The following is a 24,684-nucleotide window of genomic DNA, read 5'->3' on the forward strand; positions in this document are numbered from 1 at the left end:
CGTGTGAATTAAAATGACCGAGTTTTGGCAATTTCGTTGCACCCTTTCTGACAAAAAGAATTCAAACTTGAGCACTTTTATCTAAATCTGTATTCAGGCCCTTCAGACTTTTAAGTGATGCATGTTTCATAGGTGCTTAAAGTCTATCTAAATTGCATCCTGATTCTCAGAGGTTGATAGTTTCTTTTTACATTTGTAATGGTGGTATGTGTGTAGTGGTGTCAGTATCTTGAAATATGCCTTCTCCAGCCGTCTCCTGCTACCTTAATACTCAAAATGTACTCTGAAAATTGCATCAAGCAAAGAATAAACATACAAATACATAAATGAATTGGCAGATATTGACCCTGAGAAAAAACGAAAAGAAAGCTCTGGTAGGTCTCTAAAGAGGACATAAATCTTAGGGACTTAATGCATCCAGATAAGGGCATGTAAGGATGGTGAAAAATATTTGCAAAAGCAGCTGAGGAAAGCTTGCTGCCAGACTGTCTTGACGTCAGCCTTCTCAAGCTGAGTGGATCTGTGCTTCAGAGGATAGATTTACCAAGGATTTTCTATTTGTTGCCATTGCCATGTGGCTATTTTGAAATTCATCTCAAGAATGTGTCTTAAGAGCTAACTTGGTGTAGGGGTATGTATCTACCTATGTACGTATTTTGAAGCGTATACATGTGGAGAAAGATTCTAAAGAGGGAGTGGAAATAGGGCATCTGCAGGAAGAATTACATTTCCTTGTACACTTTTGTTTTTGGCCCAATTTAAAATAGTCCTTAAAGAGAGAGGTTTTCTGAAGACATTTGAAGACATTTTGATTTTTAGATCCAGTACTTCCTAGTTTAAACATTTATTTGCAAATATAGGGAAAGAAAAGAGAATCTATTTTCCAGGCAAGTTGCCTTGAACTAGATCTTGGAGGACACTTCCATACCCACTTTGCAAAGCTGAGGATGTTCTGGCACATGACGAGGTAATTGGAAGGCTGTTAGGGAGTGTGCCTCTCCTGTTTAAAGCTATGAGGGATTCCTCAGGACATTGCTGAAATATTTGTATACCTTGTTCTTAAATAAAATTCCATAGCTCCCCTAGGTGACTTGTTTAGATGTTGCTGTTAGATGTTTGATATTATTTTTGTCTAAGCTAGGCATCTTGTTCAAGTTGTTGTCTGCTTATCATCCTCAATGGACATAGAGAATCATTGACTGCTGGCTGCTTTCTGATGTTTTAGATTTGATTCAACTCTCTTTAACTCTCCTCATTTTCTGGCTCACTACACAAGATTTGTGTGTGTGTGTGTGTGTGTGTGTGACATACCTTGTTATAACAGCTACACTTTTAAAACCATTAGACAGTTTTCTTATTCTAAAACTTCCCAATTTTCTCAATTTCTTTTTTTGAAGTGTAGTGTTAAAACTGGATTCAGTATCCAACAGGAATGAAGGACAACAATGAAGTTTCATGTCTAATGCTAATGTGTCCTGGAATTATATTTCTTTTCCTTTTGAAATAATGATGGTGTTGTCCAAGTTTTAAGCTCATAGATTCTTGAGAGATGCTTGGTATGTTAGTACTGATTTTCCATTTGTATTGCCATCGTGCTTTGAATATTTTTACTGTGTTTCATCATCATTGGACCACCTCGAGATTAATTATGAAGATTATTGTAAATGACAGTTGTTACCTGCAAATGAGTTGCAGCCTCTGCAAGTTCAGTATCATCAGCCAATTTGAGAGATTTTAAATTTCATTTATTTTAGTTTAGGTTGAAATATTAAGTACTAAACTTAGTACTTAGTGTACATACGCCTTTGAAAGATCTCATTGGTCCATATTCTTCCAGTTTGACAGGAAAAAAACCCATAAAAACCAAAAATCATTGCTTCTCTCTGAATAGCAATCAGACAGTTATGCAGCCATATAATAGAAATTTCATCTGGACTCTGTTTCCCTGATTTACCAGGGAATTTAGTGCAGCCTCTGAATGCTTACTCAGAAGCTGTAAACTCAAGCATATCAATTCTCCTTTTTCTTGACAATCTGTGTGCCCTTCAGCCTGACAGAGAAATGTGAGGTTTGATATGGTTCAATTTTCACTTCCTTATTATCCTACATTGTTTTGAAATGGCTTGCAATACTGTTTTGTTACGTTTAGCATGGATGTCAAACCTACTGACCTGTCATTCTCTTGGTAACCCTTGCCCTTTTAAAAATGAGTGTGTTTGCTTTGGTTTTGTGTTATGGGTTTTTTTTTTTCTCAGAGATAACTGATAATGCTTTCGAAAATGCTTTTACTTGCTACTTGAAATTGCTCCAGAGTACCTAGCCCATCCTCCTCTTTTCTCTTCATGCACTGTTGTGACTTTCTTGGGTAAACCCTACAGTTTACCTTTCTTTACAGCCTTTTTCTGCTAAGACTCTTGTTATCTTTCAAGTATGACCTTGTAGGAGTATGAAATGAAAACTATATTTCTTAACTGTATCACTTGGAAATGTCAAAGTAAGATGCATGTTTCCATTAAAAGCTGGCACCAGGCTTCCTCAAGGTGAAGACAAATTTGTAGTTTTCTGCCATGAAATTAACTGTTTCTTTGTGTATATGTCCCTATCTAAAAAGTTACAAACTCAGTTCCATGGCATTGCTGATCTGGATGGACTTCGATCCTTTTAGGATGGAAGTGAAGTGGAAAAACTGTGTGAGGAGAAAGACAGGTGCCACCTTTCCACTACCCTTACAGCAGTTGATCCAGCCTTCCTGAGGGACATTACCTTCTGATATCCTCTTCCCACCTTTTCCTATCCGTTTTCCTTCCGTGTCTTCCTTTACATTTATTTACTGTTCCTAAGTTTCTTGCGTTATTGAAGTATCTCTTTCTCAAAGAGACCTTACCCTATCCTCTTAGCATACTCTTGCCTCTTTGTAGCTGTGATAGTTTTCCTGAATTTTTCCCCAAAACAGAGTGGAGGAGACTTCCTTGTTACTTGTGACTGAGAAGAACTCCAGCCAAATGCTGGGGGAATTATTCTGCTTGGTAACTGAGAAGATCTGCAGCTAATGGCAGAGTATTTCTAGGGTGTTGTTCTCTGTCTCTTTGCAAAGTTGGGCAAATGTCTGCTCTTCTGCTGTGATTTAATGTGACAATGCAGTTCTTTTTTAAGAGAACTTCACCATTTTCCCATTTTAAATTTACTTTTGATAAATTAATATGAAACATTTTAGGAACTTAGAAATGTTTCCAGATATTGTATTCTCTATCTATTAGCTTGATTCCTTTTTGGATTTGACAGCATATATGTGTTGTTTTGTTTTAACTAATGCTAAAAATGACCACTGAATACGCTTGCTAGAGAATCAAGTCTCTCTAACTATATTACAGAAACATAGTACTACATAATATCCAAGAAAATATGTTGTGTCTGTACGATTCTTGTTTAACATTTTGGTGCTGGTAATTCCATTGTTAAGTTGTATACTGGAAAGAAGCTTACTCCTTACATACTAGTGTATTGTTTTGTTGGTTTGTTTTTTTTCCAACTCTGACATCTGTACATTTGTCAGATTATCTGATTTGATCTCATACTTTGCATGGATCATTCCCATGTAACAGGCTAAGCCCAGTTAGTTGATGAAGGTAAAAAAAAAAAACCAAAACCCAAACCCAAAACTAATATTGACTGGATATTGGTGTTTTAACAATAATGCATGCCTTCACTGGGGAAATGGGGTGTGCTACAAGTTTAAAATATTGATAGTGATGTTGATTTCTTCACAGCTATGTTGTGAAATTCTTCGCAACTGATATCCAGTAGAAACCAGCATTAACTGGGCATTTCTAGCAATAGAGCCATCGTAAGATTACTGCAAACTGTTAAATATTAGCACAGACTGGGAAAAAAATTTCCTGTGCCATTCCAGAAAATGGGATCGAGACACCCTGAGAGTGCAATCGTAACTTGTAGCCTGGTATGAGGAATAGCTTAGCCCTGTGAGTGTATACTGCTAAATGGTTGCTGTTTCACTGTGAAACGCTATTGCTGCAAGCTGCTTTACAGGAATTATACCTCTTTTTGCCAGTGTAGCCTGAGCTCTGTGACTAGCTCTTCTTTCAGAAACAATATTTACATGTTGCCTTCTGGGTACGTGTTCACAGAGATATGAAGAATAAACATGAAGTTATGCATTATGTATTGCAAAATGTAACAAGGAATTAGTTAATTATTAATTTCCTATGTCATTTATTAACTACCTTGTCTTATATCTCTCTGATCTTTATCCATCTTCATAAGAACCTAGGTTATCTTCTATCCTAGCTTATCTAGTCATGCTTTCTCTTTCATGTTTCCTCTCACTTTGCTTTATTGCCATTGCTCATCAGTTTCCCCTTTGAGTGTATGGTATTTACAGACACCACTACACAATCCTGAGCCCTATTTTAACTAATGCATGAATAAAGCACAGTTTCAGATTTGTCCTTAAACTAATCTTTGAATCAATGGTGTAAGTTGGAAAGGGTAGCATAGTGAGTAAAATGCCAGACCTCTAATTTCAAAGACACAGTGTTGTTTTCTTCACTAATAGCAGTGATTCTAGATAAATTTCTAAATACCAATTATTTCAGGAAAGCTCATGAATTTTCCTGTTCTGTTTTTCAGGGGATTTCCCAAGAAAACAGGCAGAACTGCTAGGATAGCATCAGATGAAGAGATTCAAGGGTCAAAAGATGCTGTAATTCAGGATCTGGAAAGAAAACTTCGCTTCAAGGAAGACCTTTTGAACAATGGGCAACCGGTATAAAAACATAAAATACCCTGGGGAGTGGGTATCAAGGGTAGTTTTTCATTTTGGCCTATAATTCCTTCTCCTACTGGGCAATTTTACTCAGACTTAACAAAAGCGACAGGGGTCTCAAAGATGATGAATTCACATATGGAGCCTGCACAGTCTGTGTCTGAAGAGCTTTTTCTGCCTCAGAGACCATTTGCTTTTGATTGTTCATCACTGGGTGACTAGCCAGTAAGCATATCTGTAACTCTCAATCAGTCCAGGCTCATTTTACCTTTTGCCCAGCTGAGGGAAGGAATAGGTGGTAAGTGGCCATTAGAAGGGGAAGCGAGGCAGTTCACTGTAAGAAACAAACTCATTAGGAATTGGACACCGTTAGATCAGCAGTTGTTGGACTTCTTTTGACCAATAGAATAAAAAACAACCTGTAGTACTAACGTACAGACTTTTTCAAGGATTAACAATCTGGTTGAGAAGTTAAGAAATTAAGTAAAATGGGTAAGTATATCAAACAATTGAAATGTGTGGCCTGCAAATTCTCCATTCATTTTTTATGCATTTTAAGATATTCATGAAAGATAAAATGCCAGTTTCTTCCTGCTCAGAGTTGATGAGAAGCTACTATCATAAGACTTGATTACAGTTGTTAAGGCATGGATTTAAATGTCTTTGAAGCAGGAATTTCTTATTTTAAGAGGAAAGTAATTTTTAAAATGCAGCCAGTCATTCCTGTTTTATCAATGAAATATTTCCAAAAGCATCTGAATGCCTTGGGGTGCCTCAGTGTCACCAAAAGGTGTAGTGTGCTTTAGATTTCTCAGAACCACACTCAGAAGTTCATTATGTTTACTTCTGTGTCTGAGATGTGGACTATGGTGTTGTAGTTCAAGATGGGCCTGTTGAGTACTCCACAGCTGCCACATTCTGCCTCTCAGTAAGGTCAATGGCGTGAAGTAGGGAAAATGTTTAGTGAGGAGTGCTTCTGTACCTGCCATTCTCCATTGACTTCACAGGGCCTGGCAGTTTTCTGTAGCAGTTAAACAGATCCACTCTCATAGTGTCTAAGTTCCTCTCTTTTTTTTTAAAAGGAGGTGGGCTGAGCATGAGTGTCAATGCCTATTTTGGAAAGTGTGAGAGATGTTTGGCCTGGACAAATGAATGGAATGTCCTGAGAAAGTCCACATGGCCTGAGGGGAAAAAAACCAAACAATCAACTCATCAGGTGAAGTGCGGAGCTTGAGCCAAGTAAACTCTGGTTCTGTGCTTACCTGGAGGCAACCCTTGCCTTGCAGGTTCCTGTCTTGGAGGACTGTGTAATCATGGCCTTGGGCACTGGGAGTGATCACAGAAGAAATTAAAAGTGAAGAAAAGTTCATGACTTGCTTAGAAATTTGTAACCAAGCCAAGATTACTACCTAGTTTTCACCAGTCTCAGTAGCTGGTTTCGCTACAATATGGCATATTTTAAGGAAGAATTTAAATGAGCTTTGTAAAAAATTGAAGCATCAAGTGGATGCTTCATACCTTACAATTTCCATTCTCTTTTACATTTTTCTGTTTAAATGAGGCCAGGTAATGAGTTTGCCTTTCATTCACTGGCATCTTTCTTGCAATGTTGATTTGCAAGAAGGTGTCTGATCTTCTGAAACGTGTTATCGAATATAGAAGGAAAAATAATAAATAATTCAATTGTACTTCTAAGATTTTTTTTTAACTTGTTTTATCTTCTCAGTGTAAATTGTCTTTCATAAACTGTCTCCTTAATTTTCAAAAGAGTAAGAAGAAATAGAAACAAAAACCCTTAAAGAACATATTTCTCTATAGCACTGTCATATTTTTGGCAAAATAGTCCAGTAGTATAGTATCTCCTCAGAATTTTGGCCAGAGTTTTCTGCCATGTGATTCTAATGTAAAAATTGACCAGAACAACTAGGAGTAAAATTTGGTACGATTGGACGTGCACTTTTTTGATGGCCATATTGATTTACGCAGTTCCTATTCCTTATTCCTGGCCAAGTTCTTTGCAAGAGGGTGAACACAAATGGCAGAGTCAGGGCAAGGGTTGCTTAAGCTGGAAGAGGCACTTGTGCCTTGTAGTCCTTAATAAGAAATAAGAACTTTTCTTTCCTCTTTTTCCTCCTCCTCATCCACCTTTTGTTTTTTGTTCAGAGATTAACATATGAAGAGAAAATGGCTCGTCGATTGCTGGGAGCAGATAGTGCTGCAACTGTCTTCAATATACAGGAACCAGAAGAGGAGCCTGCTGTACAGGTGCCACATAACTGCAGTTTCATAGGAAAATTTAAAAAAATCTTTCAATATTTCTTTTTTACAGGATGTGATTCTCTAAAGTCCTGCATAAGACTATATGTGTGTGTGTATATATATATATATATATACATACACACGAGATAGAATGGTTTTGATTACAGAAGTCACATGTTATATATCACTGAAGTAAACTGAAGGATCACATGCCTATTGCTCAGTTTTTCCATCCTGAATAAGGTTGAGACTTCTCAAATGTCGGCTCTCAGCTTTAAACTCTTGTATTTATCCTATTCTGTTCTGACCTTTAAGTCTCTTAAAGAAAAAAATACATCTACTATCTTGAAACTATCTTCTCTTTCTGTGTGCAATCCGTACTTTTTGGCTGCAGACCAAAAACACAACAGAAAATCTGCTGGAAAGACCAGGTACTCATTCTCAATTGTTCGGATGCCAGAGTTGCAATTCAGAAATGCACAGCAGTCATTTGCTTATGTTACTCCATAAAGTATGTTCTCCTGATAAAAAAACTCTCAAGAAGCTGTCATGGATGCCTCTTGGTCTTCTTTCTGCCTCTTGATCTTTTTCTCTACCCTTGCAGGAAGCTCGCTCTGTTGGCGCTTCTGTAGCGAGTCCTATGGATATTCAAAAGGTTAATGTTTTCAACTTTTTCTGTCTTCCTTATTTATCTCTTGATTGTTTTTATTTATTTTTTCTATCTTTGCTTTTTCCTTTCTACTGATCGTGGCTAATAACAAGAGGTCACCTAACGTTAATAACTTTGGGTGATTTGGGTGGCCCTCCCCACAAGGCATTAAAGTTGTTCTGTAAGCCTAACTGTCCAAGTGCAGGCAGTTTAACCACAGTAATGGTTTGTTTTAAGGTCTTTCTGATGTAACTGGTAACATATACCCATACTAACTGCCTTGCATACAAATCAGCTGGTCTTCGTACGTACCATGTGTACTTAATGACTTACTTTTATGATAGACTTTGAAGGGAAAAAAGAAATTTGTAATATATCTGCAGTTTACTAAGGCATATCTCTCCCACTTTTTACTGTTATTTAGGGTTATGATAAGAACTGTCATCTGTCAGTAGAAAGATGACACGTCATTCCCAGACCAGAGTCAGTGGTGGAGGATGGGCTTATGAAAGAAGGCATATACGATGTTGTATAAGACATATTCTATCTTAAAATAAAGGTCAGAAACAATAGCCAAAGGTCATTTGAAAGAGTGTCTGAATTTCTGCTGACTCAGAAGAGCATTGGCTAGTAACTTTTCTTTTTTCTTTTATTTTCTGCTTCTAAGCCTTTTTACATTCTGGCACAATCTTTGTTATCACTAAGATTCAAAGCAGGACTTTGGTACTGCAAAGCAGATGGAACAAACAGGTCAAGAAAGTATATGACTCTGTGTCACAGTAACATTTCCTAGTATCTGGATAGCACATGTAAACAATCAGTGGTCTTTTACACTGGATGAAACTTTCCAGTCTTCTTTCTATATCTTGAATACTCTTAGGACAAATTTGATTTTTAAGGAAGAAGCTATAATTCCGGCCAGACAAAGGGGACCATGGCAACAGGAGTAAAGGGAGTCAACTATCATGGATTCCCAGTGTTGCCATTTTCTCTTCCCCCCACTCCACCGCCCATTTTTACAGGCAACTGTAAACAAAATCATTTTAGCCTCCTAGTGCAGCCTCCGGTACAGTTCTGTGCAAATAGCAGATGTGAACCATATGGTCTTCTGGCCATCTGGAAACAAAACCCACCCTAAATCTGCCTTGTACCCTCAAGGAAATATTAGTGTTTTTCTTTTGTCTTTATGAACTGCTTCAGAATACTTTTATTCTTATAGGCTTTTTTTAAAAATGGAAAGAAAGCAACCAATGACTTTCCTTTCTCTTATAAATTAGACCTTAAGATAACAGGAAATATAATTTTTGCCTCATACCAGATGTCTTCATGGTTTCTTAGGGAAGTTATTGGAGACATGGATCATAGTGTTTTTCTTCAACAAGATACAGTTTCCTTTTATATGTAAAACTTTAATGGATTGTCAAAGATCAGTGGAATAAAAAGAAACCCCACTACATTAGGAACACATCTTGCTGAGCAATGCATCGAAGCTGCACACTGATATGTACCTTTCTTGTTCGACAGGAGTATAAAGTCTCCAGCTTTGAGCAAAGATTGATCAGTGAAATTGAATACAGGCTGGAGAGATCTCCTGTGGAAGAATCAGATGATGAGGTGCAACATGGAGATGAACCTATTGATAACAGCATGTCACCGTATTTTGAGATAAAGCTGAAACATTACAAAATCTTTGAGGGAATGCCGGTGACATTTACATGCAAAGTGTCAGGAACCCCAAAGCCAAAGGTAAGAAATGTTTTTAGAAACACTCTGAAGTGTTCTGTATTGGTACCTCGCAGTAAGGCTCAGGACCATGTGGGCTGTGTCTTACAGGAGTAGCAGACCTCTCTCTTGGCAGACTCTCAACTGGTATAAACGTCATATCTCTTTTGACATCACTGGAATCATTTATTTATTAGACAAAAATCCTACTATGGGTAACTCCTAGTTACTCCCTCCTGAGGCTTCATCTCAATTACTCTTAAGTAGAATGCTTCTGTCATTTTCAGAGTTACCTTCAGGGTGCATCTGTACCACAGAATGTGGTGCAATGCTAGAAAACCCCAAGTAAGTTGGCACAGTAGTCCCCAAAGCAACCTCATCAGGTTAACATGAGTAATTCACTCAGGCACAGCCACATCCTAATGAAAAAGTATATTTATTCTGGTTCAGGAGCCAGTGTGGTATCTCTGCATTGTTCAGCATTGCAGAGTTTATTTCTGCACATCCTAACAAGATGAAATTTTATTGAAAGATAGAGAAAAATGTAATAAAATGCCATAAACTCCCACATATCCCAACAGCAAGATGAGACATGATGGTGAGGTTTTAATGACAAGCTTCTTGAGGGAGGGTTGGGTTTGGTTAGCATTTCCTTTTAGCAAATGCAAATGTTGTCTGCAATGGTTTTCTGATGTCAGTAGTCTGGAAGAATGCCTTCCTTTGGTAGGCTGTGTTTAACCCTTTCAGAATTCGCTTGGCAATCAACTGATTCATTCTTCAGCAGGCAAATGGCAGTAGCTTCTTCAGCTTCCTTGCCAAAGGCAGCATCTTCCCCAAGAGGTTCTTGCAGCTCTCACAGTGACCTCTTGTGGATAGGGACTCTTTTCTTCTTAGACAAGATCATAGATGCCTTATTGTTTAGATAAGATCTTCACAGCAGCAGCCACATCGAAATCTCTCATCTAGTGTAAGTTTTAGAGCTATTTAGAATTTTGAACAGCAATAAATGCTTTACGTGTCCAATGACACAGGTGTGTGCTACCGCACAAAATTCAAAAAGACAAATGTCAGGTAGCAGAGAAAGAGTGACACAGGACTAAGGCTGCATCAACATTGGCAAGCAGTGCAGACCAGAAGAAGCAAATCTGTAGAATGAGACATCCATTCCTGCATGCATTTCAGGAGATTTTACTTCAGCCTAGCTCTAATCCCATCCCACAGCCTGAAGCAGATGCAGCACATTAGTTGTGTTCTTGGAGCACATTTTCTGGCTTAGTTTCATCTGAAAGGAATCCAACACTGTGCTCCAAGACCGCAACATGATGTGAACCACTGCAAAGTAAGTGGGGCTGATCAGTGTACTGGTATCAAAAAAAGCTCTCCAGCTTCAGACTGAAGACACACATTGAGATTAGCCCTGTCTGACTGAAACCAAACCTTTGATGTTCAGCATTACTTCTGAGATGACCGTATAGAAGTGTTTGTTGTACTGAATGTGGGTAGGAGATGAATAGGTCCATTGGTGTTGGAGGTGCAGTGTGCTGGAGAGGTGCTCTTTTTGCCTGAGGCTTATGATTAAGTTGCTGGATCACCTATTATGAGTCAGCCTTCATCAACTTAGCCATTCCCTGATTTTCACAGTTTTCAATTAAGGTGTAGTTTTGCAGTCATCTTAATCTGATTTAAGACAGATGAAAGAGGATGCCTCCTTCCCCTCACTCGCCTTGTTTTGGCATTCAGGATTGCACAGCCAAGAAAACACGCTGGTAATACTCCCCCTAAAGCATGGCATTCTAGAGGAGCATCTGGAGTGAAGGCCCTCCGGTTCAGATGTGACATTTTGCTGTTGTGCAGCAGCAAAGCATGCACATTAAGGAGGGATATGCTCTTGCACCTGGGACTGTGACCCTTTATTCCATTCACTTGCAGATGTTTTGTGCTATTTGTTAAGTTGCTGGGGATGGAACCAATTTCAGTCCCATCGGATGGCTACTTGTTAGCTGGGCTTTGCAAACGGCAAAGGCTGTGTCCTCCCCTCATCTGCTGGAGGATGCCAAGATGGCAATTTTGCAATGCTCAAAGGCTGAGGGCTGCCCTTCTGCTGTCGTTGTCTCATGCTGGAAGTGTTGCCCTTGAATAAATTCTTTACTTTGGCAAGTGAAAAGCTGGAAATAATTTACTAACTTGAAGCTCCTCCCTTCTAAGCATTCTGTCAGCTCTGCCAAGGAATGGCTTTGGGAAGGACTGTAGTGTTTCTAAAATCTGGCTTTCATTACAAGGGATTTTTCGAAGCAGGGTTATTGGCTTGGACTATTTTTTCCCCTGAACATGCCATCTAAATTGAATACTGATGTGCAAATTCTGTCTTCATAAATACGACTTTTTAAATCCGAGTCTACTTTTTGTTATAACCTTCAGTGCAATATAAAACTATATTCTCATTGAAATGAGAACCTGTGGTGGTACAGGAGGGATTGTGGAATACTTCTTTTTAAGGGATATTTCTTTTTCAGAATTAGAAGAATGCCATACAAAAGGTTAATTGAGACACGAAGATGTACTGCTTGTCCTTCACATGGTTGACTATAATTCTCAGTGATTAAAAATGCCTGCACTGCCCAAGATCAAAACCCCTTTTATACTGTGTATCCCATTCTTTCTAGTCGCTATACATTGGTTTCTGAAAATCTGATGCAAGTAAAAGCGATCCAGATGCAGTGTTCAGTGCTTACGTAGCAGTTTAATGGTACATTTCTTAAACGCTATCCTAGAAGGAAAGTACTTCACTGCAAGGCCCATTGTGTCCAGCACTGGCAGTGTTTCACTTATTAACTCCATGTCAGATAAAGGCAATATTAAGGTTTTATTGCTCCTAAGTAAAACCTGGTGATGCCAAAGCTTTTAAACTTGGTGGAAGTAAGTATTGGACTACATATGTATGATGTTTAGATAGCTGGCTCAGTTAATATTTGCATGTAATAATTCCTGGCATGTCTCATGATATTTCCGATAAGTGCATTGTTACTAAATAATTACTACTTAATGCAGTAGATTTCCAAGCAACGTTATGACACATGTAAGGCATGCAAGTTAAAACTCATTTTTTGCAGCTATGTTGTTACCAGCATCCATTAGCATGTGTATTTAAGTGATCAAGTATCTTTTGCATCTCCAGTAAGTGCTCTGTCAGCAGACAAGAAGACATGACTAAACCTTTTGTTAGCACCACAGAGTCTCTGCAAGGCTGCTGACAGACAAAGTGGGAAACAAGTATAACCAGCTATTGAGGAAATGAAATCATTTCTAGTTACACTTAGTGCTTGTTGATATAAAAACCATACATGGTAATGGATTTTTGAGGGAAAATTCCACTTATGCCCTCCAAAACATTCTCTGTTGTCTTTTTGTGAAGTTTAAAATTATATTCTTAACTTCCCCCCCCCCCTCAAGTGAACAAATTTAAAGCTTTGCAGTGTTAACATGGTTGAAGAACCTGGCATGTTAAGCTCCATCAGGAACTGTGCTTTGCTTTGTTGCTCTGTTTTTTCTGAAAAACTATCACTCTTTCTTCACCGTGAGGCCTACGTTCCCACCTCAAGAGTTAGACTGAGGAAAATGTGTGTGTTTTCCTCATGCTAGATAGTCCCAACAGCTACGCGACCAGGACAGATACAGTTGTTGTACTTTGTACGAACTGACCTCATAAAAATTGTGTAGGTATTTGCACAAATGGCTTCAGAAATGCTGAACACCACTGATGTTACAGCGTGCCACATGCTTCAGAAGTGACCAGTAAATACAGTTCTGTGTAAATATGATTTTGGGGAGTCGATTGCAGCGTTCCTACTACAAAATCTTTCACATGTTCTTATGCATGTTTTCATGCATACACTACGTTTTTTCTTTTGATTCCAGTATATTTCAGCTTGGAGGTTTATATTATTTTTAACATGTTGACAAAAAACCAACAAAACCAAAGCTAGGTCAAAATATTTGATTTTTTTTTTCACCTCAAGTTTGGGGCATTAAAAACATACATCTTTTTGTGTAATGCATGGACTGCTATAAGATATTATTCTGCATACATAATTTTTTTGGCTCTCAGAAAGTATATCTTGGGTCAGCCAGAGGAAAAAAAAAAAACGCCACAATGTAAAAAAAGTAATGGAAAAGACCTCTGTTTGATAGATAATGTAACCATGCTGAACAGCTTGGAACTGTACTGGTGCTGGCATACAATTATGAAAGGCTATCTGTGTGCTGACTTGCCCTGAAGTATTTCCCATTCCTTTGTAAAGCTGTCCTGTTTCCATAGATGTCTGTGACGCTGGGCTGGCACTCGTGGTTTCAATCATGTAGTAATACTGAGCTGGCCCCTTCACTTACCGAACTGCTCATTGCCAGAGTGAGCAGCTGAATCCCCTTCTGGCTTTTTGGTCCAGCCCAGTCAGTGTCATGGATATGAGACAAAACTGCTGTTTCAATAGGGAGGTTAGTAATTTCTTCTATTTTTTTCATCATCGAAGGAGTTATTCCTACAATAACCTTGTTTTGTGAGTTTCCTTTTATTATTTTCTGCAAAGAGACCAATAGAATTATTGAGGTTTTTTTCTTCAGATTTAAGTGAAATAAAAATTCAAAATGCCTGATCTTCTCTGAAAGAGAGCTCTTCTTTGTAATGACCCTTATTTTCAGTTCTTGAAATGGTCAGCTTCTGTTTTGTCCTCGGGATGGGCACAGCTCTTTGTGCACCTGTAAATTTCTTCAGCAAATGTTCCTGCTGCCGTTTCTCTTCGAGTGACTGCTAAGCTGTAACTTGTCTTTTAGTGAAAGTGGTTCATAGAGCGTGGTGCTGCACTTTTACTGGTTGACCAAACCTGTTTGCTCGTGATGCTTACCAGAGGGGTTTTCAGCAGTCAGGATTCGTTAGTGCTATTAATTGAGAAATAATTACAGCGAGCACCCACCTCTTATCAGCCCTGCCTTGTTTTGGTGTTTTTTTTTTCCCTGCAGATTTATTGGTTTAAAGATGGGAAGCAAATTTCTAAACGAAGTGATCACTACCAAATTCAAAGAGAACCTGATGGAACTTGCTCACTGCATACTGCAGCCTCCACCCTGGATGATGATGGGAATTACACTATTATGGCTGCTAACCCACAGGTAAATGAAGGTTTGGCTCCAGAGCAAACACGCTTCTGGACATTAATCTTCAGAAAACTATCTCATCTTACGTATGCATGTTTTAATTAAATGATGAAGTCATCGTAAAGTATGTAAGTTAGATTTCTGTTTTCATTTTGCATCAGTAGGGTGGGACATTTCTATCTCCAGATTAGCAGCTCAACAACAGACTTTTTCCTATGGTTTGAGGTTTCAGAGGGGAGGGTGGGATGTTGTTTTTTAATCACTCTTCCACCATTTTGTTTCAGCTGATAACATCTCAGTATCCTAACTGAGCATGGATAGCATACATATATTATAAAGGGAAAAAGAAATCCAGTTCACCAACAGAAGTAACCCAATCCAGGAATTTCATTTTACTTCTGTTGACACTACTCACTGACTGAGACCAACTTTTTGAAATGAATGGGAGCGTATCACACCTCAGCATGTTTACATTAGGCACTGATAGCAATTCTGTGGGGCAAAAAAAATTGTGGTACTTAGTACTTAGCAGGGAGCTCTCCTGTGTTATCTCCAAATCTTAAACAACATCTTGCTGAAACATGGAGCATTCCCGGGTTTGTAACAATATTTGCAGCCCCAGCACAAGAGCTGTGGTCTGCAACAGAATCCTGCCAGCGCAAGCCTGACCTACCTAAACTTCACAGTTCACACGTCCTGTTGGAGTAACTTTTTCAATCCACTTTCCCTGCAGCGCAGCAAATTGAGGGGAAAGACTTGCACATGAGAAATCAAGGCAGTAACGTAACTTTAGGGTTGTAATGAATGATTTTCTTCTGCAGCGCCAAGTGTCTTGGCCAAGAGCAGGCCTGCAAGGAGAATCACACTGTAAAATAACAGGCTGTGTCAGTGAGGCAGAGCTGAATCTGAAGGGGAGTGTTGTGCTCTGTTGTGAGCGTTGCTTGGTTACTCGGCACCACGCTGCCATTTCTGCCTTGCTCCTCAACTGCCAGTCCTGCTCACACTCACACCGCAGCGTGCTCGTGAATGCAGGAGGTTGTACACACAGATGACACAAACAGCAGGTCTGGGTAGTTTAAATTCAGATTTAAACTGCTTGAATCTAGGCAGTTTAAATATACAAATAACAGATTTAAAGAAATATTAATGAAATAGCAAGGGAATTGTTCGAGCTGCACAAGATGATCATCATGTTGTAACACTTGTTACCATCTAAATTGTGGAAATTCACAACAGATTTTAAAATGACAAATACATACATACATGCTCCTGGTGAGAAGGGAATCCTGTTCATCTCCCTGTCAGTGTTGCCTAAGTGCATGTACAGAGTTTCCCTCTATAGTGTCACTGCATGATCCAAAGCTTCAGAGAATCTGGTTGAATAAACTGCCTTTGTGTTTGGACACCTTACTCTGTCCCTGAATATTTAGGATCTACTTCTTAGCATTTGTTATTCTGGACAATGCTCATTCAATGACATGGCAGTGACCTAGGTTGTCACTGCTAGTCATTGATGATACTAGTTTGTAAGTGGGTTTTCAGGTATGCTAAAATGAGCTGTGTTTGCACTGCTCCTAGTTTGGGGATTGAAAGAGCAGTTTTGTTAAAGGATAAAATTCTACATCTGTGCTTATTTCTTTCCCCTCTTTGGAAAAGAACCAGAAGCATCCTCCTCGGCTCCCCTGGACAAAACATCTGTCTATTTCACCAAGCCTGTTCTTTCTTTACAGTGTAATTTCCAGGCAAACACACTTATCTCTTCCACTATTTGCTTGCTTTTACTATGTGTATAACAGCACAGTGGAGGCAAAGAAGGGCTATGAGCAAATATACTAGCCTTTCACACTCAAAGATCTGGATTCCAATTCTTTTAAGTCATCCTGAGTGGAAATAATTTTGGCATAGCCTCCTCGATTCTAATGGAAAGTTGTCCACATCTCAAAGCTGTCACAAACTCAGACAAATTTGGCAACATTTCCTTAGGAAAAGTGAAATACGTAAATATAAGGGAGCCTGCACGAGGAGGATTCAGATTGATGAGCAGATACTTGCCAGGCTGTTGCTGTGTTTTGGTCTGTTGGAACCACCAAACTACAAAGCAAAAAGTCACATTCTTAGCTGACAGAAATTTATTTTATTAAAGTAAAGGGTTTGTTAAAGCTCTGCCAGTTTATGCTGTCTCACGATCTGGACTACTATTAGAGGATTTATGTGTGTAAAGCTTGTTGACACACCTTGGAAATGGTCCATGGTCGTTCACAGGGCCGGCACCGCTGCCTCTGATGTAAAACACGGCAGTCGGGAACGAAGGTTCTGACACACCACTGGGGTTTGCAGCAGAATTTGCCCAAGGACTTAGTCCAGAGCAAACTGACCTTGGGCGTAGACAAACGCAAACCCTTGCCTTTTAGGCCTTTGGGTCGTTACAGGTTACATCCCTTAATGGATCTCTTTCCATGAGCTGGATGGGTTCCAGTTGAGTCCTTGTTTGCATATTCTTACTTTTTATCCCAGTCTCTCCACTTCTTTGCAGTGTGCATCCGGTCCTCAGTCTGGACGTCTCTCATTTTCTAGGCCATCTTTCCATGAATTGCTTCCCACTCATCACTTCTTTTCCATTCATCCCGTGACTTTTCCAAATCTTTGACTTCCTGCTTGTTCTTCCCTATCCAAATTCTGACTGTCCTTTATGGTTCCATTTGTGGTGCCTTCATGTCTTGAGGTATGCAGAAATTATCCCAAAATGTGTGAATTCATCACCTGCCAGAAAGAGATTAATATGAGCTGGTGCCTAAAATAGAAATGTATTCATTCCAGATATCTTTAATGGTCTCATAATACATAAGAGTGCTCTTGCTTAAGAAATGCTGTGGGTCATGCACAATGGCTTATTTTAACACAAATATTTTTCTTGTGGACTAAATGGGTCGTGGGAATAAAAGTGGGACACAGAGACTTCATTTATAACAGTGCAGCGGTAACACAAAGGTCGCTCCCATTTGTAGGCGAAGTTGTTTTTTTATGGGCTTTGTCCAGTTGTTGTTAATGAACAGCTATTTGCAGCCCCTGAACTCCTGTGACAAAAATATTTGTCACTTTGATGCTGACAGACATGAGTGTGAAGCTCACGGCTTAGAACTGAGATATACTGTGAAGCTGTTGTGGAGGTGGCCTCACTGCTGCCAGTCCAAGGGGCAGAGTGATAGATACTGTTATTTTCCAAAAGTTACTGAAATTATTACATTTTTATATAAAAGTACATAAACTTTTACTACAGTAGTATTCTTATACATGGCTTTGATATTTGTAGCTATTGTGTGTACTTATTAATAGCACCAGATGCTTTTGCCCCTTTACACGGTGGATGCTACAGAGCCCTGGAGGTCAGTAGTTCTGGCTTCCCATCCCAGATTTGTTACCAGTAGCACTTGTGGTGGACAATCTGTTGTCTAAAAACCAAAGTAAACCAGAAAAGGGAACAAAATACAACAGAGCCCATGTTTTATTTATCATTCACTGAAAATAACTTCAGACAACTGACCCATCTCCAACACCCACCAGTGCAGTTGTGTGCTTCGGTGCAATTCCCGTCCTCAAACCAGGCTCAACCTGCAGAGAGGACTCTTGTAAGTACTTGTACAATTCTGGTTTTCACATTCATGGAGGTTTTTTTGAGCTGTGTCCCCACCAGATCATGTGGATCAATCCACCTTGGAGGCAGCAGCTCTCTCATTAACTGCCACTACTTTCCCACTGCCATTTTCAAGATCTTGAACTACATATCTTTCCATCCACTTGCCACCCACACCAGTAACTTTGACAGTATACTGAGTTTTTAAGCACTCAGCTGCCAAAAGTATTAATAATCTTTCTTAAAGCAAAACTTCCAGGCAGAACATTTTAACCCTGACTCTGTTAGTCACAATTATCCTAGTCTGTTCTGTGTTAGATAAGCAGATAAAATAGTTTACTATCAGGAGCTATCTTGGCACATTTTCCGATGACTTTGTGAAAGAAGAGATTGTATTACAGACTCTGTACCAGGTGGGCAAAACACCTGCAAGGAGCAAGTTGAACATTTATTAATATTGCATACTTCGAGTCTTTCAGTGTTGTTCTTCTCTATCACCATAACAGGGCAGAGTAAGTTGCACAGGCAGACTGATGGTTCAAGCTGTAAATCAAAGAGGCCGCAGTCCTTGGTCACCTTCTGGGCAGCCTCATATGAGAAGGTATTGGATGCCTTTTTCTTTCTTTTTTTCTTTAATTTAATAATATATGTGTTACAAAATTATTATGGTAAGATAAAGAATGTGAAGTAAGAAGGTAAGTTAAAAGTGGGCATTCAGGAAGAAACGTGACCTCTGCTGTCTAAAAACTCCTGCAAGGCTTGTGTACTCAGAAGTACGAGCAACCTCTGAAATGACGTGGCTTTTAGGTATCTTTAATTTTGTCAGTCTCCTCCTCCCTTCTTTGTGATTTTTGCCAATTACTCCTTACCTCAATTCACACTGTCAGCTGTTGGGAAGGACTGCGTTGCTTATGTGTTTTTATAAAACCTGGCTGGGGTTCTACCAGGAACTTGTGGTTTCTGCAGCTTTTCCTAAGTAGTAATTTAAAGAAATAACAGAAATAACTGCAGGCCAAAGAAGTTTATTAGATTTACATTACAAATATCTTAGTATTTCAGTGATTTCAGTTCAGGTTCTTATAAGGAATTATGAGTCAGAAATAAAGTATTAAACTTATCTTTGGTGAGTTTACAATTATTCACACACAAAGTTTTGGTTTATGTTTTTGGACCATATAAGGGAATTTTCCCTTCAAAGATGTGAGCTTTTTCATTACCCAAAGCATTTATGAGGCTATTTAGCACAGCGTAGAAATCTGTAGATGACATGAAAAAGATTCATTTTGGTTACTCAAAAAGAACTGATCCTGAGGGAGCAAGAGGGCTCCGGTTCTGGATTCTGCCATCGGGAGGCATGTGTTTTGCATAATAGTCTCACCACAGCCACAGAATCTCAGTGTTGTCCAGCTGTAACATATAGAATAGATGTCATGACATTGTCAATGTGCAACAAAGAAATAGTTCTTGTAACTATTAGTAATTAGTAGTAATTACTAATTAGTAATTAGTGGTGGTAGTAGTATGTACTGTAGACCTGCTGCATGCAGAACAGGCTCTCTTACCCCCTCTGGTAACTAGAAATTATTCGGAAGCCAGGCTGGTTGTTCCAAAGAGCATGTCAGTCTTAGTCCTGCACTGAACATGTAGGGCTTGCCACAGTCCCAAAGGCCTTTCCCAAGCTCTCACTGAGGTGCCCTACCACCTCCCATTCTAAGGCCTCACCTTCCAGCCTGTTAAGCCCAAAGCCCAGACTGTGTGTGAAGGGGAATATCCTGCTATCCCTGCAGGGTGAGAACAGCCCCCCAGGTAGCTGGGTCTATCTGGCACAGATTGGGCAGTACTTGGCACCCACAAATAGTGAGTAAAAACAAAAAGTCTTTGTTAACCCTGAAAGGAAAAGCTGCCACAAAAAGTCAGGTTTCGGATGAGTCAGTCGGTACACACAGGGCAAGAAAAGGAAAATATTTAAAAGAGGCATGGGAGAAAGGAAGATAGGTATGGATAAGAGGAGTGAGCAGCTGACACTCCTGCACCTTTCTGAAGGATAAAATAGGAGTCAGTGTCTTTCTGTGACGGGCAGAAACCTTGAGTAATGACGGAGAAGGCTCTTTGTTCCACCTCTCCTAATGCAATCAAAGTCTGAGACTGCTTACAGCTGGTATTTTATCTTGCAATTGAGACAAGCACTCAGGCAGCCACTATTGCTTTGGTTGGGTGTCCAGTAGAGTAATGAATTCTAAATAGAGTTCCATTGATCAGTTTAATAAAAGTAGGGCAAGGATTGGTGAATCTTATTTCCCATAAAATTGCCATGCGTGAAGGGCTCATCCCACCATCTTCAACTACAGAAGTTCTGTTTCTGCTGAGCACTCAGCACGATGCTGTTTCTGTGGAGTGACATTTCCCACTACTCCCATTGTCCAGTTCAGTTCTCCTGAGGCTGATGAAATATAAGTGTGTAAAGCCTTCCCAAGACAGACTCCCACTGCTGGCTTTTCTAATGTAACATGCCCCACACTGTCGTGCTCACCCATATACTATGATATTTATCACACATTGTCACATACTTCTGTTAAATAATGCTCCTGAAGCACTCCAATATTATTTCTGTGAGCTTTTCTGCTTGAGAGCAACACAACCTTTTTTTTTTTTCTTCTTCTTGTTTTTATAAGTGTAATTATTGACTTAATGATCTTTATGACTTGTTACACTGTTGACAGGCTTCTTCCTGAAGTATTTTTAATCTCTCACAGAATGTGTTCTGGCAGAACTCATGGTTTTTGTCATCTTCACTGTGTCCCAGGCATTTTTAAATGCTCTTGGTAGTTGTTGTTTCATTTTTAAGGTATTTTTCTAGAATTTGCTTAGCTTGCAAACATTACCTCCTCAGCATTACTTTGCTGAGCTGGGGGCACACTTTTGAATTATGGGATATAAACAGAGCTCGGGCTCCATCCCTCAGATGACATGTGCCATGGTGTTGAGCACCTAAGCTGTCTTGCGGTGCACTGCGGCCAGAGCCCCTAATCAATCACCCTAAAACACATGAGAATTAAGAAAGATTGAACAAAAGAAATATTCCTCTTGCCCTGCTCTCAATGGGAACTTAATCTCCTCTATCCCAAATTAGCGATCATTCTCATATGAGCGGTTATAAAGTCTTCCTTTGCTTCTCGCTCACTGAAATTCCTAGTGCATTGCACCACACCAGCCCATGGAGTATCCTCTGGACACAGTTAGTACATGATGTCAGTGCTGCTGAAGCTAAGCTTTGCAATTGGATGCCCACATCACAACTCTGAAGAAGCCACAACTAATCCAAGGGTTTTCCGGTCTACTGCAATTTGTCGTTCTTAGACATCTGAAGTACTTGGCTTCACTCATTTCATTACTTCTTTAAAACCACAAAATGCTTTAGAGCTAAAGTAAACCCTTGGTTTCACCTCTCAAGGTAAAGGATTAAAAAGCACTCTGCAATTTCAGAGGTAAATTTACAAACAGATCAAAAGAAATGCATTATATATTTGTGCTCTAGACTAAACAGCATGCTCATTTAGGTTTCCTTTCAAACGTGTAATTTGAAGTTTTCACAATTCAAAAACATACTATCAGAAAAAAACCCCATCTTTGGTCGCAAACTCTTAAACTTTGTGTTTTCCATTTCATTTGTTGTGATTCCCCTCTCCCCCGTTTTCCCAGAAGTGCAGAATCTTAAGGGTTAGAAGGGACCTCAAAAGATCATCTAGTCCAACTTCCTGCCAGAGCAGGATCACCTAGAGTAGCTCACACAGGAACTCATCCAGGTGGGTTTTGAATGTCCCCAGAGGAGGAGACTCAACAAACCACCTGGGCAGCCTGTTCCAGTGCTCCATCACCCTCACAGTTTTGACCAGTACAGCCTTTTATGCAGCTGCAGCAGTGAGATGGTGGCTGTCAGGAGGACTCTGACACTTCTGTGGTGCTGGTTAAAGTGTTTGGCTCTGCCTTGCTAGACAGGACAAGACTAGTTACTTGTACTGTACTGGTGTCTTATCAACAGTATCCAAACAGGATGTATATCAACACTACAGAGGCCGGTTTTGCATGGGTTGCTTGCTCTGTGTGGCACATGCTTGACTACTGACCATTGTCTCTGGTTGGCCTTCCCAAACTAATTACCAGAAGACAAGGGTACAGTTTTCCTTTGTCACCATCCGTCTTCCCTCCCATCTACATGCACATGAGGTACCTGCACATCTGCAGAATCAGCAAGGAGCTCCCCACCAGAGCTCAGCATTGCGCAGGACCTGCAGTGCAGGAGCTACGGCAGCAGCTTTGGGCATGCTCAAGTGGCCGAAATATGGGTGACATAAGCTCTGAGAGTGTGTACAGATGTCAGCCCCTGTTTCCCATTTCAGGATCCATTCCTGCATTAATAAGTAGTAATGGGCTTGATTCCCCCCAGCCCATTCGCTGCCTGTTGTATAGCTGCAGGAAGCCTGTGATGATCACTAAAAAGTCAGAATGTATCTATTTAGGGCAGATAATACTCTTGCAAAAGTGATGACTGGTCAGAATTCAAACTGAACAGGAATAGAGAGAAGAGCAGTAACAGAGAAGGACAGAACAAACCAAACTCAAGCAGCTCTAATTAAACTTACCCTTAGTAAAACAGAGGGCAATCAGAGTGTTTATATTCCATACAATACTACAGAGCCTTGTTTTACAAATTAAGCTGATGGGGGTTGAAGTTCTGGGGTTGTTTTGTTATGAATTATTTTAACCTAAAGAGATGCCCCTGGACAGTAGGAAATGCAGTATAGCCACGTGTACTGCAGCCATTGGCCAAAATGCACGTACTGGAATTCAGAAAAGAGAATTTCACTGCAAAGTGTCATCGATAAAAGTTACAGTGAGGATATTGGAATAGAAACTGCAACAGAATGGCACTGCAGGCAGCAGCCAGAGATACTGCAGCTGATCAGGCAAGGAGAGAAACTGATAGAAAATTTTGTTTCAACTACAAGTTTCTTTGATTACTGAAATCATTCAAATGGAATAAGGCTAACTTTGACTGGAAAAAAGAATCCATCTACATCATAATTGCTAATGAAAAAAATTCAACAGATTAAATTAGGCAAGAATAGCCAATGCTGAAAATAATTACAATGTGGAAGCTTTGTAGGTGTTTTTGGACAGGAGGTGTTTTTGCCTCTTTTTGTTTTTTTAGTAAACTTTTTACCCATTTTTCTTCCCTTTGCTCACAAATGAAATTGTCATTGTTTCGACACCACAGTTTTGTGGCTTTGAAAATGTTCAAGAATTCCTAAAAAAAACACAACTCTGTTAAAGGAGGAATAAATATCCACAGCACTTTAACCCACAGAAGGTTCTAGATGGCCTTTGGTAGCGCAGAACAAGAGAACATGAGAAATAAACCCGATGTGAAGTCTCTTCTTGAGTGACATGAGTTTTGGTTTAGCTGCTGTTATTCTCCGAGAAGTAAATGTAATAAAGGAGCAGCGCCTGTTCTCTCTCGTGTAATCAGCAACAGTGGAGGGAGGAAAGCAATTAATTAAGTATGATGTCATAATTAACTCAGTCTGAGCCCAACACTACCGGTGTATGTGTGTAAATATGGAGTGATTATGGTACAGGACAAAGAAGTGATTTAAAATTCAAAGCAGTCTTATAAATGATTTTGGTTCTTCTGGTTTAGCAGAGAAAAAAAAATAATTTACCTTTATTTCATGTTATTTTAAGACCACGATCTCGATCAAGGGACAGTGGTGATGAAAATGAACCAATTCAGGAACGATTCTTCCGGCCTCATTTTCTGCAGGCTCCCGGAGACCTGACTGTTCAAGAAGGAAAACTATGCAGAATGGACTGCAAGGCAAGTGTCATGCAAAGGGCAACAGCGACCTTTCCATAACATTAGCTGACTGAGAAACCAAGTTAGTTTCCTTTTAAAGTAATTTCACCTGTTGGCAGTTTCAGTGACTCGCAGCTTCTGAGGGAGCAGACAATATAAGTTTTTCTCCCCTCCAGCAGAACGGCTCCCAGTAAACCTTACAGCTCACAGGAAAGTGATGTTTAGAATTCAGCCATGCTGGGGTGTGGAGAGAAGCAGCACACACTGTAAAGACAGTGCGCTTCTCCATTTTGATTCAAACAATACAAGTTTCAAACAATACAATCTTGATTAATGACTTTGCCTAACAAACAAAATTAATTAAGGTTTGGATGACTTCTGTTTACTTTATGCCAATCTATTTGGGAGAAGCTATTTGTTTTTGAGCAGTACCCACAGCAAATGGCACAGCTTTCAGAAGTACAGACTTGTTCACACAGACTGAGCATTAAGTATCACAAGCGGGGCTGTCACCAGGTTACACCTCAGTGGAATGGAACTTGGAGTGCAATAATTAGTCAGCCAAAATCTTTTTGTCTGCAAGTTATGCACATGAAGCTCATTGAGAAAGGAGTATCTTCTCATTCCAGGTGAAGAGC

General features: G+C 39.6%; 1 protein-coding gene across 3 annotated transcripts in view; it reads left to right on the forward strand.

The window, feature by feature from the left end:
- The window catches only part of PALLD (palladin, cytoskeletal associated protein), a 190,303-nt gene that overhangs the window by 160,025 nt on the left and 5,594 nt on the right, over nucleotides 1-24,684 (forward strand). For 2 of the 3 annotated variants that reach the window (XM_061993410.1, XM_061993409.1), the window contains exons 11-17: nucleotides 4,648-4,783; nucleotides 6,947-7,048; nucleotides 7,647-7,697; nucleotides 9,216-9,437; nucleotides 14,427-14,576; nucleotides 18,699-18,793; nucleotides 23,935-24,067. In XM_061993410.1, the coding sequence (XP_061849394.1) occupies nucleotides 4,648-4,783; nucleotides 6,947-7,048; nucleotides 7,647-7,697; nucleotides 9,216-9,437; nucleotides 14,427-14,576; nucleotides 18,699-18,793; nucleotides 23,935-24,067 (889 nt within the window). The remainder of the gene's footprint in view (nucleotides 1-4,647; nucleotides 4,784-6,946; nucleotides 7,049-7,646; nucleotides 7,698-9,215; nucleotides 9,438-14,426; nucleotides 14,577-18,698; nucleotides 18,794-23,934; nucleotides 24,068-24,684) is intronic. The other variant, XM_061993408.1, reaches the window with a different exon arrangement.

Source organism: Colius striatus, chromosome 3 (assembly GCF_028858725.1).
Source record: "Colius striatus isolate bColStr4 chromosome 3, bColStr4.1.hap1, whole genome shotgun sequence".
NCBI lineage: Eukaryota > Metazoa > Chordata > Aves > Coliiformes > Coliidae > Colius > Colius striatus.